Below are 17,291 nucleotides of genomic sequence, written 5' to 3' on the forward strand. Positions count from 1 at the left end.
TTCTTTGTGGCAGTTGTAGCTAAAATCTGATTGTCCATTGGATACTTACTGTATGATCCAAAAAATTACATTTCATCATCTCCCATCAGTATTGAAGTGGTTACAGGCTGTCAGCTACAATTATTATAGATTTTTCTTGAAAATAGTATATTCAGGTGAATTTATTTATAAATGTTTGGCTTAGTTTCAGTTTGAGCCATCTGGTCATTTTGTTTCACTGCAAAGCAAACTGTATTTTGGGTGAATTTATTTTCTGTTATTGGTGTGCAAAAGTATTATGAAAAGGGCATTTTATAACATACATTTATAATAATAGCTGTTGTTGGCCAACAAATACATAATTAATAATTTGCAATGTTCTTTTGTGGTTTGTTCCTGCTCGTAGGGATCCAGAACGTGCTGAGTTTGTTCTGCGCGGTTCTGACGGAGCATAAGGTTCTGTTCCACTCCATCAGCTACCAGCGCCTGGGGGATGCCTGCCGTGCTCTGGAGGCCCTCATGTTCCCTCTCAAATACAGGTGAGGGTCCCGCTCAATCACAGGTGAGCACTGCATTCCTGTGCAGAAGTGCCGGACACGCACGTGGGACTTCGTTTTCACCTTCATTTCTAAGGTCACGTATATCTGCTTTCTTGGTTCAAGTTTCTCCGCAACTTCTGGAATCAATTAAAATATGTTTCAGCTCCGGTTTGCCTCTTACAGGCCATTCTAAATTTAGACGCCCCCCCCGCCAGCCTCGATATCTGTTAATACTTATGAACACATCCTCTGAGATCTCCCCTCCCTTTAACGTGAAAAGGCAGCATTAATGGAGCATGAACTCCTCTTCAGCTGTTCCTCATCAAACTTGAAATTCCTCAGGAGAGTTGTTTTTCAGCACAAACACTAATTGGCTTGTGTTATGTGATTCAGCTTTGTGGTGAATGGTGTTAACCCCTCTCCCAGCTTATTTATAGGGTGTTAGTCAGGAACCTCCTTACTTGTCACATCATTGATGCTCTGCCTGCTCGCTTTTTCCAGAAAACATGCTATTGATATCATATCGTTGTGATGATTATTTCTGCAGTTACCCCTACATTCCTGTCCTGCCGTCCCAACTGCTGGAAGTTCTGAGTTCCCCCACACCATTCATTATTGGAGTACACTCTATGTTCCAAAGTGAAATATTGGACCTGGTGAGTATGATGTCTTCTCTGAGACTGTTTACTTGTGGTGCTTTGAGCAATCTCCACCAGGTGCATTTGTTTATCGAATCAGAGAACATAATCAGAGGCACATAATCGCAAGAATCTAGGTCAAAAATCCTGGTTGGAGAGTTGCAGCATTATATCATCACGTATCAAGCGTGTGTGTGTGTGTGTGTGCATGTTTTTCTGTCCTCAGCTAGACGTCATCATTGCTGATTTGGACGGAGGAACCATAAAGATCCCAGAGTGCATCCACCTGTCCCATCTCCCTGAGCCACTGTTGCACCAGACCCAGACATTGCTGTCCATGGTAAGCTCCTAGCATGCACTGCTCTCACTGCTGTATGAAACCCAGACAGCACTGTCTATGGTAGCCCCCAAGCATACACTGTTTTCATACTTCTGTTCAAGAAACTGGCAGCGCTATCTATGGTAATTTCCCAGCATGCACCGTATCATTTAATGGTGAAAATGAGTCCCAAATAGCATCCTCTGCAATGTTACGTGGTGAAAGCAGCAAATGTTGATGAAACCTTTGAAAGAAATCATGCAATGAAATATCTCTGAAATGTTCTGCCTTTACTTAAAGGTCTTACATCCAGACTTAGAAATTGCAGACAATGCTTTTCCACCCCCTCGCACAGCCTCATCCAACGTCAAACTGCTGGTAAGACTTCTATGTCACTATTGCACGATAGTACAGAAACATTTTAAAGTCTTTGTGAGAATTATGGGGATGTTGGTTGGTTGGAGAATAAATGCCTCATTGTGATTGGCTAGCGCTATGCACTTGTGATGAGGTTCTTCTCTTGTGTGTGTTCCAGGATAAGGAGGTGCGGTCAGTTTTCCTGCGGCTGTTCGCTCAGCTTTTCCAGGGCTACCGATCCTGCCTGCAGCTAATCCGCATCCACTCTGAGCCGGTCATACACTTCCACAAGGTGAGCCCCCCTCTCTCAGGACCACATCCACTCTGAGCCGGTCATACACTTCCACAAGGTGAGCCCCCCTCTCTCAGGACCACATCCACTCTGAGCCGGTCATACACTTCCACAAGGTGAGCCCCCCTCTCTCAGGACCACATCCACTCTGAGCCGGTCATACACTTCCACAAGGTGAGCCCCCCTCTCTCAGGACCACATCCACTCTGAGCCGGTCATACACATCCACTCTGAGCCGGTCATACACATCCACTCTGAGCCGGTCATACACATCCACTCTGAGCCGGTCATACACATCCACTCTGAGCCGGTCATGCACATCCACTCTGAGCCGGTCATACACATCCACTCTGAGCCGGTCATACACATCCACTCTGAGCCGGTCATGCACATCCACTCTGAGCCGGTCATACACATCCACTCTGAGCCGGTCATACACATCCACTCTGAGCCTGTCATACACATCCACTCTGAGCCTGTCATACACATCCACTCTGAGCCTGTCATACACATCCACTCTGAGCCTGTCATACACATCCACTCTGAGCCTGTCATGCACTTCCACTCTGAGCCTGTCATACACATCCACTCTGAGCCTGTCATGCACATCCACAAGGTGAGAGGCACACCCTGCAGTTTGAGGCTGAGAATGGCCCATAGTGGATGCCTGTTTGTAGTTTGGGAACATGTTTGTTTCTCATTTTGTATCTCTATTTTCAATATTGTGTATGATTCCACAGCCTTTGTTTTGCAGTTGGCCTGCAGATGGATTATTAATTTTGTCTATTATCTGCTCCTTTTTATTTATTTCTCCACATCCTCATATCCATGGTAATGTCTTGCTGCGTCCTTCACACCCTCTCCCGGAGAGCTGCAAATATGGGCGTAGAGTAGTTCCCATTTCCTCCTGGCACTCAGCAAGAGTGATTTCATCAGATTAGCATACTGTAGTACTGACACTAGCTATTTTAGGATTGTTATGAGCTCTAACTCAGTCTTATCCCCCTCTCATCTGTTAGCGGAGGTATAGAATGAACAATCTTTTTGACCTCCTTTATTTGTTGGAAGAATGTATGGCCTGGCCTTATTTGTTAATGATTAACTAGATAATTAAATCAATCTTTATTATTACAAATTGGCACGGATTACAAGCAAAACATTACTAAAGCAGTGGAAAAGTTTAGTCATTTCTTTTTGGGTTTTTCCGAAGAGGGAAGGGTTTAAGCTTGCAACCATTTCTAAACAGCATTCTTTTTATTTGCTTGCTGGTATCACAAAATGTTGCTCATAATGACTCACTGATATGTCCGTCTGTGATGCACAGGTACCATTTACTCAAGTTCATCCCATGACTGTATCTGTGTTCTGCTGATCATTGCCCTTATCTGCTTTCCTCCCATGACTGTAGTTGTGATCTACCAATCAATCTGTAATCTTCTCCAATTATTGTATCTGTGATCGGACAATCTTGTCTTGTTGCCATGCTCCTCCCAGACAGCTTTCCTGGGCCAGCGAGGTCTGATTGAGAATGACTTCCTCACCAAGGTGCTCGAGGGCATGGCATTTGCTGGCTTCATCTCAGAACGAGGCCCACCCTACAGGGCCTGTGATCTCTTTGACGAGGTACAGTACAACCTGTAGAACTGAACCAGCTGTCTGTAGAACTGTGAGCCAGCTATAAGGCCCATGTAACTGCATAATAGTACAGTGCTGTATTTAAAATGGAAGGTGATGGAGGTGGTGGGTTTGAGGTTTGGGGATTATTGATGCATCATCACTAAAGGATAATTCTTTTTTTTGGCATGTTCGGTACCTGTCTGGATGCTAGTGTACTGGCGGATTCAGAGTTTGCATGTGCATGTGTGTGTGTCTCTCAGTTAGTGTCCTTTGATATGGAGCAGTTTAAGCAGGAAGAGGAAGACCCAGTCAAGCTGCAGAAGTGCATTCGCGAGGTCTCTGAGCAGCTTTATAAAAACGTGAGTGACCATGTCAGCGTGTGATACACTGTAACCGCACTGACCATGTGATACACTGTAACCGCACTGACCATGTGATACACTGTAACCACACTGACCATGTGACTCACTGGAACCACACTGTGACCATGTGATACACTGTAACCATACTGTGACCTTACTTCACTCTAGTGTTTCTTTTGCGCCTCTACATCATGAAACCTATGCACTTGTTGTACGTCGCTCTGGATAAGAGCGTCTGCTAAATGCCTATAATGTAATGTAATGTAATGACCATGTGACTCACTGTCACCACACTGACCATGTGACCTACTAACCACACTGACCATATGACTCACTGTAACCACACTGACCATGTGATACACTGTAACCACACTGTGACCATGTGACTCACTAACCACACTGACCATATGACTCACTGTAACCATACTGACTATGGGATACACTGTAACCACACTGACCATGTGATACACTGTAAGCACACTGACCGTGTGACTCACTGTAACCACACTGAACGTGTGATACACTGAAACCACACTGACCATGTGGTACACTGTAACCACACTGTGACCATGTGACTCACTAACCACACTGACCATATGACTCACTGTAACCATACTGACTATGGGATACACTGTAACCACACTGACTGTGTGAGGCACTGAAACCACACTGTGACCATGTGAGACACTGTAACCACACTGACTGTGTGAGACACTGCAACCACACTGTGACCATGTGATACACTGCAACAGTAAACAGGCTTATACTTACTAGTCTTTGGATTTGTGGTGGGCAGGAGAACCCCAACCCCCACATGGCATTCCAGAAAGTTCCCCGGCCGACGGAGGGGTCTCACCTGCGGGTGCATGTCATGCCCTTCCCCCTGCTAGATGCAGGGCTTGTGGAGAGCCTGCTGCAGGAGGGCTTAGCCAAGCACCACACCCCCAGCACCTCCGCCCGGCCCGATAAGAAGTGTGTGGTTCCTGACGGGCCACCCGTAGGTATGTCGTGATATAGATGCTCCAAGGTAACAGCAGCCATGGGTATGTAATGAATATGGGTTCTTCATGATAACTCCACCCATGAGTATGCAGTGTTTTGGGTTCTCCATGACCGTGAAGCTCTGGGAGAGGGTTATCCAGGAATGCTCCAGCCATTTGGCAGCAGCGTTCTTAGCCCTGCTTAGCAAGGAATTCTTTATCTTTGAGAAGTATTCCTGAATTGTGCTATTTTTAAACTAGGGTCAAGTTTAATAATTTCTTGTTGACAATTATGATAACATTTCGATTCTGGATACAGTATATGAAAATAAGCAGGCTATGTGTTTGACACTAGGCTTCATCTGTACGTTTATTTTGCAAAGTGGTTACTGATAAGCTCATGGCTCAGGTCATCTCAGAAGAGCGCTGCCAAGCACACTGCGGAGGTAATGCTCTGTGTTTTGGTGTGCTCAAGTCTGGTTGGAGCCTTTTTTAAAGCAGTATATCACATTGTTTTTTAATGTTTTGAAAGAGAAAAACAGAGCAGAAATAAGTGTGAAAGTTAAAGTGGCGGGTGTGTTGTTAGTGTTGCCAGTTTGTAGTTAAAGTTAACTGTGTTTTGTGCACGTGGTGGGTGTGTTGTTGAAATTATTTGTGTGTTAAAATGACAGATGTGTTGTAAGGTTTCTGTTGTTGTGTTGAATTGGCACGCGTGTGCCGTGTTGTTAAAGTTGCCAGTGCATTGTAAACGTTTCTGGCGTATTCTTGAAGGCGGTTTGTTGTTTAATGGCGGGTTCTCTCTCTCCGCAGTGTCAATCATGGGGAAGATGAGCTCAGTGTTCAACAGCGCGCGGAGGCTGGAGGTGGTGCGGAGCTGCATTGAGTTCATCTTTGAAAGCAAGACCCTGGAGACCGAGAAGGTGACCTCATATCCTGCCCTGCCCCTGTTGCTGCCTTTAGCCTTTTATGGAGTATCGATTAATTCACCACGTCTACACAAAGGCATTCCAGAATACGCTGACTTTCCAGCCGTCTTTGGCAATTATTTCACAATACTTGTTATTTACAACAAACATCTACTCACAGGGGAAAATGTTGAACACAGAAATAGCCTTACATTCTTGTAGTGTCATTTTTATTAGTGGGAAGGTTCGCATTATCATAACTTTTGCAATTAGAACGGCCAACTTTGTCGCCTCCACTCAATTCCCCCAGTAACTGGTGTATTCAATAACATCCCAGCTGTGAGTCAACTCTTTCCACACCAACATACCCCGGCCTGCGCAAGAGCCCAGAGTGACACTGAGCCCAGAGTGACACTGAGCCCAGAGTGACACTGAGCCCATAGCGACACTGAGCACATAGTGACACTGAACATATAGCAACACTGATCCCATAGCGACATTGAACCCATAGCGACACTGAGCCCATAGTGTTGCTGGATAACTCCCTCCCATGCTGCAGCCAATGGGACAGTGGTCAGTTTCAGCATGACCCCACAGGGGATTCTGTGTTGGACATGTGGCAGGTGCTTGTATCCCCTTTATCTGCAGAAAGGAGGAGCACACTCTCAAACCCACCTCATCTGAAGAGCTTTTGGGCTTCACTCTGCTATTTCCCTGCTCTTCCCATAAACCTAAAATATATTAGCATAGCACGGACTCCACCTCCACCTGCACTCTTAGATCACACTGATGTGAAAATGGTTGCTTATGAGGCTGATGGGGTGTATGTCTGTGTATCTGTGCGTGCGTGTGTGTGTGTGTGTGCGTGTCTGTGTGCATGTTCAGACGCTCCCCGCCGCTCTCCGAGCTCTGAAAGGGAAGGCAGCAAGGCAGTGTCTGACAGAGGAGCTCAGTCAGCATGTGCAGCAGAATCGAGCTATTCTGGACCACCAGCAGTTCGACTACATCGTCCGCATGATGAACTGCGCCCTGCAAGTAAGCACTGTGGTCACTCTCTCTCCCTCTCCCTCTCTCTCTCTCACTCTCACACACACACACACACACACACACACACACAGACATTTGGCATTCAGCACCAGCTCTTTCAGCTGTTACAGGTTTCAATAAAAATATCTATATCCCTCTGTTAGTACATACTGCATAAATGCATTTTCCTGAGATACAGAGCCGTCCTGTCCAGGCTCTCCCTGGGGTCTACCTGCTGACCCTCAGGACTGGCAGCGAGAGACCCTGCTTTCCAGCAACTCTGTGTGTCCTGTATTCCATCATGCGCCGGGGCTTATGAGCTGTGGCATTACTGTTTCATTCAGTATGAACTTGGGATCTGTAGTTGTTTATAACTCAGCCTACCCTTAATGGAAGTGTGTGTGGGCTGGTGTGTAAATTTAGAGCCCACCTTTGGTTTGGGGGTTAACTGGTCCCGAGGCTCTGTGTTTGGCGGCCAGCGATGTCCGATGACCTCGCTTTCTATCCTCTTATTTTTGAGGCATGTCTAACTGCAGCAAGTCAGTGTGGTGTGTTTATTACTTTTTCCGGTGTTGATTTATGAAATGATCTTACAAAAGTATTAATTATGCACACACAATATGCATCATTTATGTGTGTACAAGTTGCCATCGCTGATTTGTGTTGAGACTAATTTGCTTCATGAATTACTTTGCTTTGCATACTCATTTTGTTTAAGTTTCGTTTGTTTGTCCATTTGTATGCTCATTAGCAGATGATTGTGGATTATCTCTGTTTTGCTGTGATGTATGTGCAGTGTACAGTGCGCATCTGCAGTGTGCAGTATGCAGTGTGTATGTGTAGTGTGCAGTGCTGTATGTGCAGTGTGCTATGATGTATGTGCAGTGTGTAGTGTGCTGTGATGTGTGTGCAGTGTGTGTGTGCACTGATGTATGTGCAGTGTGCAGTATGTAGTGTGCAGTGTGTACGTGCAGTGTGTAGTGTGTATGTGCAGTGTGCAGTGTGTGAGCTGTCAGATGGTGCACAGATCAGCTTTCTGGCAGATCTGCTTCACCTCCTGTGGCCCTGCAGTGGGACTCAGCCATGCTGAGTAGGAGTCTTGCCGTGGATTCCTTCCATTTTTCCTTTAACCGATAAAGGCCAGTTATTCCCCACATCTGCGTGCTCCCAGGCTGCTGGAGACGGCCCGAGCCCCTCAGACGCGTGGCTCGCGCTGGTGCGAGCCCCGCACGGAGAGGCACGTGGCCTTTTTCTGCTTCACCGCAGGACGCCAGGAAAGATGGGGAAGTGCAGCTTGGCCAATCAGTCTCAGGGAGGGCCTTTTCGGTGACCTAACTTTTCAGTCCTCCTGTGACCGAGTGGTGGGTGTGTAAATCACACTGTAGTTTTTATGGCTTGGCCAAATATGGAATTGCTGTAGTTGAATTTAAACATTAATTTCAAGACACGTGATTGCGACGCGAGACTTTCCAGCGTTCATATGACTAAGGAATGTTTGGAATCGTGTAAAATTTTGCGCGTCCATCATATTGTTTTATGCGCTGTTATCTGATATCTGCACTGGAAATGCATTCATCATGTAGCATTTTTCATGGAGAAATGGGATCCTGATGTGGTTCGTTTTCAAGAAACTGCCGCATGGTATTTGCAGCTTGAAGGTTTGTGCTGAACAGGACTTGAGCTTTCGCACCGTCGTCCGGGGAATTCTGTACTCCCACAGAAAAAACGCACGTCTAATGGATCTGAAATCTGAACAATAGCAGCTGTCAGAGTCCATAAATCCACATGCCAAACACCACTGGGGCACAACCATCTTAGTGAAATAAAATGAACTGCATGTGGATTAAGGTAACGTCCAGGCTATGGGGTGCGTGCCTGCATGCGAGATCGCACTGCCACGTTTCCATAATATTGACCTGGGTCAGGAGTCTTTCTTTAGAGTGAGAATTCTTGCTTGACATACACACTGTAAATCAGGTCTCATTTAAGATGGCAGCCGTCTCAGTAAAAGTAGTAACTGAACCTGCAGAACAGCAGGAATCAGATGAAATGACCCACAGTCTGTGGATCAGTGTCAGGCTCTGAGGATCCGGGTCCAAGTGTTCCTGCCCAGGCCAGAAAACTGTCCCAGACAGGAATCCCCACAGGCCGTCCTTCTAGAAACTTCCTCAGGAGCACCTGACTGGCGGGAAGGGAGCTATGTGTGGAACCTGGGCTCTCCGGCACCCCTGGGGGTTCGGGTTGTGGGCCGAGTCCTGGGGGCACATGCAGGAATGCGCTCTAGCTTTCGCCGCCAAATGAGCCTATTTGGTCATGCCACTTCAGTGCATTGCAGCCAAGGATATATCAGCCCCAGACTGTCAGTCCAGTGAGAAATGGGCTAAATAGATTAGCTTGTCACATTGACAGTTTTATGACTTCCTGGTCTGACTAATTACCTGTTTCATTCTGTTACATAAGCTTCACGCAGCAGATGTACTTATTTATACCGGTGTGGAGTGTGCTTTGGAGATAAGAGAAATCTACACATTCCCTGATATGATTCCCTGATCCCTGAACAACTATGTAATCATGTAAACATAGTTAGTATTGCAGTGTGTGCAGACTAACACAGTCACAGACTGCGTCTCTCGCAGTGTGTGCAGACTAACACAGTCACAGACTGCGTCTCTCGCAGTGTGTGCAGACTAACACAGTCACAGACTGCGTCTCTCACAGTGTGTGCAGGCTAACACAGTCACAGACTGCGTCTCTCACAGTGTGTGCAGGCTAACACAGTCACAGACTGCGTCTCTCGCAGTGTGTGCAGACTAACACAGTCACAGACTGCGTCTCTCACAGTGTGTGCAGACTAACGCATTTGGAAGTGTTCCCGTGTGTATAAATGCATCGTCCGCCCCGCAGAGAACAGGACATTATCTGCAGACTCCATAAGAACTTATAAGATGTTTATATTTCCTCTCTTACTTTGAGTTCATTTGTGGAACTGGGTGTAGTGGTGTCTCCTGTATGTTCCTCACACAGGCAGAGCACATAGCTGAGGTGCGTGGCATTCTCCACATGCTTTAGTTGTGATTCGCAGCCAGAGCCAGGGATGATGGATCTGTCTGGGAGGAGCGGTAATGACCCTCAGTCCTCAGCTCCTTAAACATGGAGGTACCGCTCGCTGTGCAGGTGAAGGCTGGTGTATACCTGTGTGTGGATTGAGCCTGCTGCTGGAGGCAGTGTTTCTTCTCATCAGAGTGGAGTAAGCATGCTGGGTTGGTGTGTCCCCACCCCCATGCACCATCTCTAACATGGCACGTTATTTAAAAAAAAAAAAAATTGTAATCTGGCTGTATAATGGTTCATTTGGAGGAGAGACTGTTTTCCTCTGGCTGTCTGAATAAAAAATAAATAAAATAAAAAAACACTGTCCTAATGAAGGCAGTGATCTTTTAAGGCTTAGATTGATAATAAAGACAGGCCTGGGTCTGCACGCTCCTGGGTGTGTTTTGGCCGCTGTAATTCACACATTTATGGGACGCTCTGCAGCCTTGGTGACCCACCCTGCAGGGGGAGCTGTCAGCGCCGCCGACCCGAGGCCAGAGGTGAGGAGATCAGCAGCATGTGGCAGACATACCGCCACCCCCCCCCCCCCCTCACAGTGGGCCCTGGCCACGGAAATGCAGCATCAGGCAACATGCTGTCGGTACGGGGGTGTCTTTCAAACAATGAGTCGAGGGTTTTGGGTCACCCTGCTGCACACCGTTTCTGGGAAGGCGTTCGGTCTGGTTCCCCCTCTGGCAGGGTGAGCTCCACGCCTCTGAAAGTAGAGTTCTTATTCCGGGACTGGCCATGGCTGGAGGGCTGGTACAGGAAGGGAGCATCTGGAAGCACTCTGCTCCGTGACTCAAATGGGACTGATCCTTTCATCGCCCCTGCAATGAAATTTAAGAACCTGCGTATTTGTTGCCATTTAGGTACCTGTCTTCTTAGTGCGTGCATGTGTCAGTTTATCTGTGCTTGTGTGTATTGCTCTGTCTGCATGTGTCCGTGCGTGTCTGCATTCATTCATGCATGTGTGCCTCCCTGTGTGTTTGCGTGCACATGTCCATGTGTATGTGTGCATATCCGTGTGTGTGTTTATATGTTTCTGCGTCTGTTTTTCTTGCGTATGTGTGTGCAGGCATAGGTGTGCATAATACACAACGCACGTTGCACCATGCTGTTTACTGTTATGATACATATATAATCTCATGTATTTTATATACATACATATATATAAAATACATGAGACAGACTGGCTTTCATTGGGTTGTTCTGTAGCTTTATTAGTAGCACAGCTAAGCTGAGAGGCAGTACAGGAGAGACAGAGTGAGCTGAATGATTGTGTTTTCTCTGCACACGTTAAATTTCAGGAGCAATGAATGGCCTCGGCCTGCCACTCGGATAGGGTATGTCCCACAGCAGGTGTCTCTCTGGAGCCTGAGCACACAGGTGCTCTGTAACGCCGATCCGTCCTCAGAGTCAGTCTACCTGTCACAATACTGAGCCCTTTACTGCACCTGTCCAAACACAGGTGTGCAGACAGCCCAGAGCTATTGGTTTAGTCAGTTACAGAGTGATTAACATATGTTACTTTGACTGTTGGAGAATAGTACTGTAACAGGAGGTAACCCTCGCCCATTGGATAGGGCCTGTATTGTTTTTAATAATACTAAGAGACTTCAGGGCTTTGGCTGGTGCTCTTCTCGCTGAAAGGCATTGTGTTTCACGGTGTCCCCGGCCGTCCAGCATTCAGAGGAAGCTTGTGGCCGGTATTCCAGCTATGAGCCAGTGATGTCACCGTATCGTCTTCCCAGCATGTGCTGGAAGCCCCCAGATATTTGTGCGGCATCAACAGGCCGGGTTATTTCACTCAACAGATGGAACACAAGGATGCTCTCGTGTTCAAGGGTAGGAAAAACAAATTTGCGCAATTACTTCCGAAACTAATGGACCATCCGTAAACCATTTCTGTGCTGCATTCCTGAAGTGTGTGCGCTGAAATGGCCGCAGTGCAGACCCCCCATGGTCTGGAATCAGCAGGTTTGTTTAAAAGCAGGCAGACAGCCAAACCCCCATCTCTCTGTGTCGTAAATATTTACTGCTTTAACACACCAGATCTCTCCTCTCATAGATACATACAAGTTGTGGCATGCTTGACAATTGCACTGGTTAGACTATTTCTGAAATTACAGACACATTGGAGCCACTTACTTCATTGGGGCCGATCCATGGGTGCATATGTATGTGTTTGCATGTGCGTGCGTCTTCTGAGCGGGGCATCTGTGTGATGCGATGCGGGCAGTCTTTGCTTCAGAGAGCAGTTTATGGATGAATTCTGTGATGTCACACAGTTCTTCCTCTGCTCAGTTTTATAACCTTTGGGGACGTGGGAATAGGGATGTCCCTGTCACTATGAGAGATGTTGGTCTTCACTGTCGCAGGATTGGCTGACTTCCATAGTTCTGTGTCGAAGCACTGAAGCGCTCTCACACATATTTCTGTTGGACTTGAATCCGGATGATTGGGCTAGGAGGCCACTGTGCCACCCCTTACCTACCCATATCCCTGTGTGCATAGCTTCGGTTCAGCTGCAGCTAGCAGAGCTGTTGAGGTGATGACCCATGCTTGTGTTGACTGCACATTAACTACGCATTCATGCAGGATCCACACTGATCCGGGGTCCACACCAGGCTGGCTGCACGCACATGCCAGGTATATGCCAGCTGCTGAGCCCTGAAAAGGGCATGACAAATCCTCTTGAACATGATGATTGAATGATGAATAATCCTGTAAAGCCCTCTGAGTGTTTCTTGGTTCCATTTGTGGTGGGTCAGGCCAGTGCCAGCGCTCGGTCTGATTTGTGCTGATGTCATGTTTCCGGGCGGTCTCTTGCAATGCAGCACGTGAGAGAGAAGGCCGTGTCAGATTGATGTCAAGTGAGTTTCCCGGAGCGTCAGGGGTGGGGGGGCATGGTCCAGGCTACGGTCTAGGACACTGTGTTTCACCCCGTTTAGAATTGATTGGGAAATCAGTTACAAAATCACGAAGCTTATGTGCATTCTTAGGGAGTGAGTAGCAGTAGTTCACAAGTTCACTGGGTGCTAATGCCCTTGATAACTGTAGAATGCCAGTTTTTATCTATATATAAACCAGGCCTCCAGTTTATAGGTGATATTTAAGTTAGATTGAATTGATATGGTTTCTGCAAGGATTACATTTTACGATTTAGGTTTTTCCTGTAAATCTGTCAGGTTAATGTCTGGTTCCTTTTATGACTCATTCCTTTTTAATAATTAGAAACAATGGCATTCATTCTGTACGTTGACCAGAGCAGTCAATTTAATCTACAGCAATAATGAAAAGATACATTCAAGACACATTACCCTAAAGGGCAAAACGTGTGCACCTCACTGGCGATAATGAAAGTTCTGGAAATTATAGGGCTCTGGCCAGATCAACTCCATGAACGTTTCACCTGTAGGGAGTCTGCACTCCCTGTGTGCTATTTTAAGTACAGGGTTTGGACTCATCTCAGAACCTGCACCAGCGCAGAGAGGATGCTGGTAAACAGAGCTCTGGTTCTCATCCAAACGCAACAGCTTGTACAATCAGCCTCGGCCTGAACCCCCAACCTCAGGAAATGGCAGGAATGCAGCCGGGTCCATGGGGGGCGGCTTGGATTGGAGATTTTTTTGCTGAGGCACTTATGTTTCGCATTTGCTCATTTCCGCACATTCCTCCCTGTTTGTGAAGGAGGGGGAGCATTTTCCGACATAAGCCCCCTCCTCCTCCCCCCCCCCCCCCCCCCCACATTGGCACGTACAGCATTGCAGACCACTGCCCCCACCCCCAACCCCGCCACGGAACCACTGCACGCTAACTTTGTGTGTGTGTGCGTGTGCGCACGTTTGTGCATGTGTCTTAGTTTATGCGTGTGCATGCTTGCATCTGTGATGGGTCAGATGAATCTTTGAGATGCAGCACTGCAGTTCTACTGCTGAAATAAGGCCAGTTTCCAATGAGCATCCTAATTTGTGGTGCGGAAAAAAGAAAAAATAGCCAGAGAGAACTGCCAAGGTCATCTCTCTTCCAGGTCTGTGCTGCCTTCACAGAAGTATCTCTGCTACTATGGAAACCTGGCTTTGTTCTGGTTTGGAAAATCCTGCCTCTTCTGCTTTTGATAAACATTTATTTTGAAACAGTATGAATGTGTATCTTTTTCAGGGGGCCGTTGCACGAAGATTGAGGAAGAGTAGTGCAGTTGCATACTCATGAATCTGTGAAAAGTTTTGGTTTGTCCTATGCACTGGACACTGAATTTCAGTACTCTGGTAAATTAAGAAATTGAATTGACTGTTCATTTATGTTCAGAATCTTTCCTCAACGTTTGACTCCATCTGCCCTCTCGTATGATCCGTTTCAGGAATGCAAACATGAAGTTACATTGGAACTGCTATGCACTTTGATTGTATCAGAGCAGGGATTATATAAGGATATTGAAAGCATATGTACTGTACCAACAGTCATTGTTGACTAAACTGTTGACTAAGTCCTTGACCATGCCTGGCCGGGGACAAGGCTCTGACAAAATCTGTGAAGCAGGAAACTTGTGTTAACAAAAAAAGTTTAAATGGTGGACAATGTACAACTGACCCACTTTTCAAGGTCTTTCTCTTTGTATGTTTACAAATGGTTACTCTCATAAAACCAGGTTTAAAGTTCTGTTTTTTTTTAAAACTCAGTAAATTTAATTGTGATTAGAAATGTGTAGTAAGGTTGCAAGGACAAAAATACACAAGTGCCCTTTGCCAAAAAATTCATTTTTTGAATATTGCTCTTCAATACATTTATAAATCTTTTTTTTAAATTACTTTAAAACTAACTTAATAATGATTTAATATATTTACCATTAGGTTACAATAATTAACATAATTTAATCTCTTCAGATATTATTTGAGCATCATTATCATCGCATTGTGAACAACAGTGAATGCCCATTTACAGTCAGATATGTTATAAGTAAGGACTTGCTTTTTCTGTGGTCCCAATGGATAGCCTGCAGTGTACTTGAAATCCATCATTTGTTTCTGTAATCACTGCTTTTTAATACATAGCAAGATAATTGGCTGTAATAAAGCCATGATTTATCAATTACGAAAGACCAAATAATACTGAATGTGTTGCAGTCTCATAAATTACTATAATACTATGGACACAGCAACATGTCAGAGAGAACGCTTGTGTTCCATACCCCCATGGTGCAGTTGTGCTTAATTGGTACTAAATAAATGTCAATTTAGGATGATTTGAATAACCTGAAATTTTATGTTTTTGCATAACTGCTTAACAGGATTTAATTACAGACTTAAAATCAGATTTTGGAAAATGCATGGTCAAAGGTATATGTTATAGGTTGCTCTGATGTCATATCCTTTACCTCACTTACTTTGTTTTGACATGCAGGACTGTTCCAGCTCTGAAGAGTACACTGTTGCTGCGGCACTGTTACCCCTGACAACAGCCTTTTACCGGGTAAGTTATGACTTGACAGCTGAACTGTCCACCGCAGAGCTTTTCACAGGGGAGTTGGACATCTACGGAGAACAGTGGGCTTGTAACCACGTTAGTCTGTTTATGTCAGTACTGCACTCACCCCGACTTCTGGTAATTGAGAGGGGATATTTATAGCCGGACCGAACGACTGGAAAAAGAGTGTGTCTGATTGCCCAGGTGCCTTGGGGTTGGCCTTTCCGTAGAGGTGGACTCTTGATGGGGTGTGGGCTGATGTCAGACACTGTTCCCGACAAGACTGGACCTGTGTGAGATGCTGTAGACCCCCTCCCTGCATTGAGCAGTGTATTAGGAGATAACCCCTAAGTTGTGTGAGATGCTGCTTAGCCTTTTATATCTGGTCTGATGCCTGTGGCAGTTCACAGGGCAGTCCAAGGCCAAAGGCATATAGGTGTCTGTGGTTTCAAGTTGACGCACTCACCCGGGGTTACCATGACTTCCACCACAAGTATGGCAGCCTTGTTGTTATGAGGGTCAACACAGCCTTCCTCTGGTGACTCCAGCTGGACGAAACACGAGGAAAGCGCTGCAGGGTCCCCCTTGGGCATTCTACAGACACATCATTCCCCATGCTGCTGTGCGTCAAACAATAAGTCACAGTCTCTCTGGCATTCCCTCAGCTTACATTTCTCTCTATACTAAACTTTGTAACTTCAATGGCTGTTGGTGATCACGTGAATAAGAACAAGGCGAAGTACCACACACGTGTAATTTAATAGAACATGGTGGTTATTTCTGTGTTTGGTTTGTTTGTTGCAGTTGTATCACTACTTACTACACTTGCTGTTAGACTCTTTCTGCTGCTTACAATAATGGTGCATGAAAAAGGATTTGAATGTATTAGACACAATAAATCAGGAAGCCATGAAAGCTGTTTTCAGTAAAGCATAAAGGGACATTAAAAAGATAAATGCAGAAAAGCACAAAATCCACAGGTTTTCCTTAAAAAAACGGTCTGGATAGAGTAATCACTCGCATACAGCAGCAACCACAGCTGGCATTAAGAGCAAAGTTGCTCTCCCAACCTCGAGATAAATTGCTCTGTGCTTCAGGAATAGCGTGCATGGAAAAAGCTCTGCTCACGAAAAGGAGGAATGAACTGAAACGTGTTTTGATCAGGTCCATAATTTGTTCTCAATAAATTGTACAAAATAAAGGAGAAAAAAACAAAAATAAAAATCTTGCTGCCTTGAAACAGCATACATCATCCAGCATACATTTTCTGTTTTCTAGAAGTCCTCAAATCTCTCCAACACATGTTGCTTGCCAGTGCATATTTTGTCATCTGTTGTGCATGTTTTCCCCATAAATTCTTCAGTGGGCCTGTGTTTTACCAGAGTGTGTGTTGTTGGTTGCTGTTTTACCAGAGTGATTGTTAGTGGTCGGAAAATGAAACTGGCTGCAGATAAGAGGAACCGTGGCTGTGTCTTGTGGTTCCAGTAGCATTATGGGATACTGGAGAACCCATACAGAAAGATGGGATTTCTTCATGGGTTGACAGATATTTTTATTGATGTTTATGTTATTATTCTGCATCATTTTCAAATTAGGTTTAGCAATATGAAATTATATACATACTGTATAGATGTATTAGAAAAGGGCAATATGGTCCATTGTGTGTTCTGGTTTCTTTTTTTGAAAAGTTACGGGAGGACATATTTAAATTCATCAGTTAA

General features: G+C 45.6%; 1 protein-coding gene across 2 annotated transcripts in view; it reads left to right on the forward strand.

Annotated features, from left to right (window-relative positions):
- LOC118215370 (myotubularin-related protein 13-like) overlaps nt 1–17,291 on the forward strand; it is a 92,084-nt gene that overhangs the window by 45,746 nt on the left and 29,047 nt on the right. For both annotated transcript variants that reach the window (XM_035396079.1, XM_035396080.1), the window contains exons 7-17: nt 386–518; nt 1,066–1,174; nt 1,383–1,496; nt 1,776–1,853; nt 2,011–2,124; nt 3,619–3,747; nt 4,002–4,100; nt 4,900–5,104; nt 5,894–6,003; nt 6,874–7,023; nt 15,508–15,576. In XM_035396079.1, coding sequence (XP_035251970.1) covers nt 386–518; nt 1,066–1,174; nt 1,383–1,496; nt 1,776–1,853; nt 2,011–2,124; nt 3,619–3,747; nt 4,002–4,100; nt 4,900–5,104; nt 5,894–6,003; nt 6,874–7,023; nt 15,508–15,576 — 1,310 coding nt within the window. The remainder of the gene's footprint in view (nt 1–385; nt 519–1,065; nt 1,175–1,382; nt 1,497–1,775; nt 1,854–2,010; nt 2,125–3,618; nt 3,748–4,001; nt 4,101–4,899; nt 5,105–5,893; nt 6,004–6,873; nt 7,024–15,507; nt 15,577–17,291) is intronic.

This window comes from Anguilla anguilla, chromosome 16 (genome assembly GCF_013347855.1).
Source record: "Anguilla anguilla isolate fAngAng1 chromosome 16, fAngAng1.pri, whole genome shotgun sequence".
Lineage (NCBI taxonomy): Eukaryota > Metazoa > Chordata > Actinopteri > Anguilliformes > Anguillidae > Anguilla > Anguilla anguilla.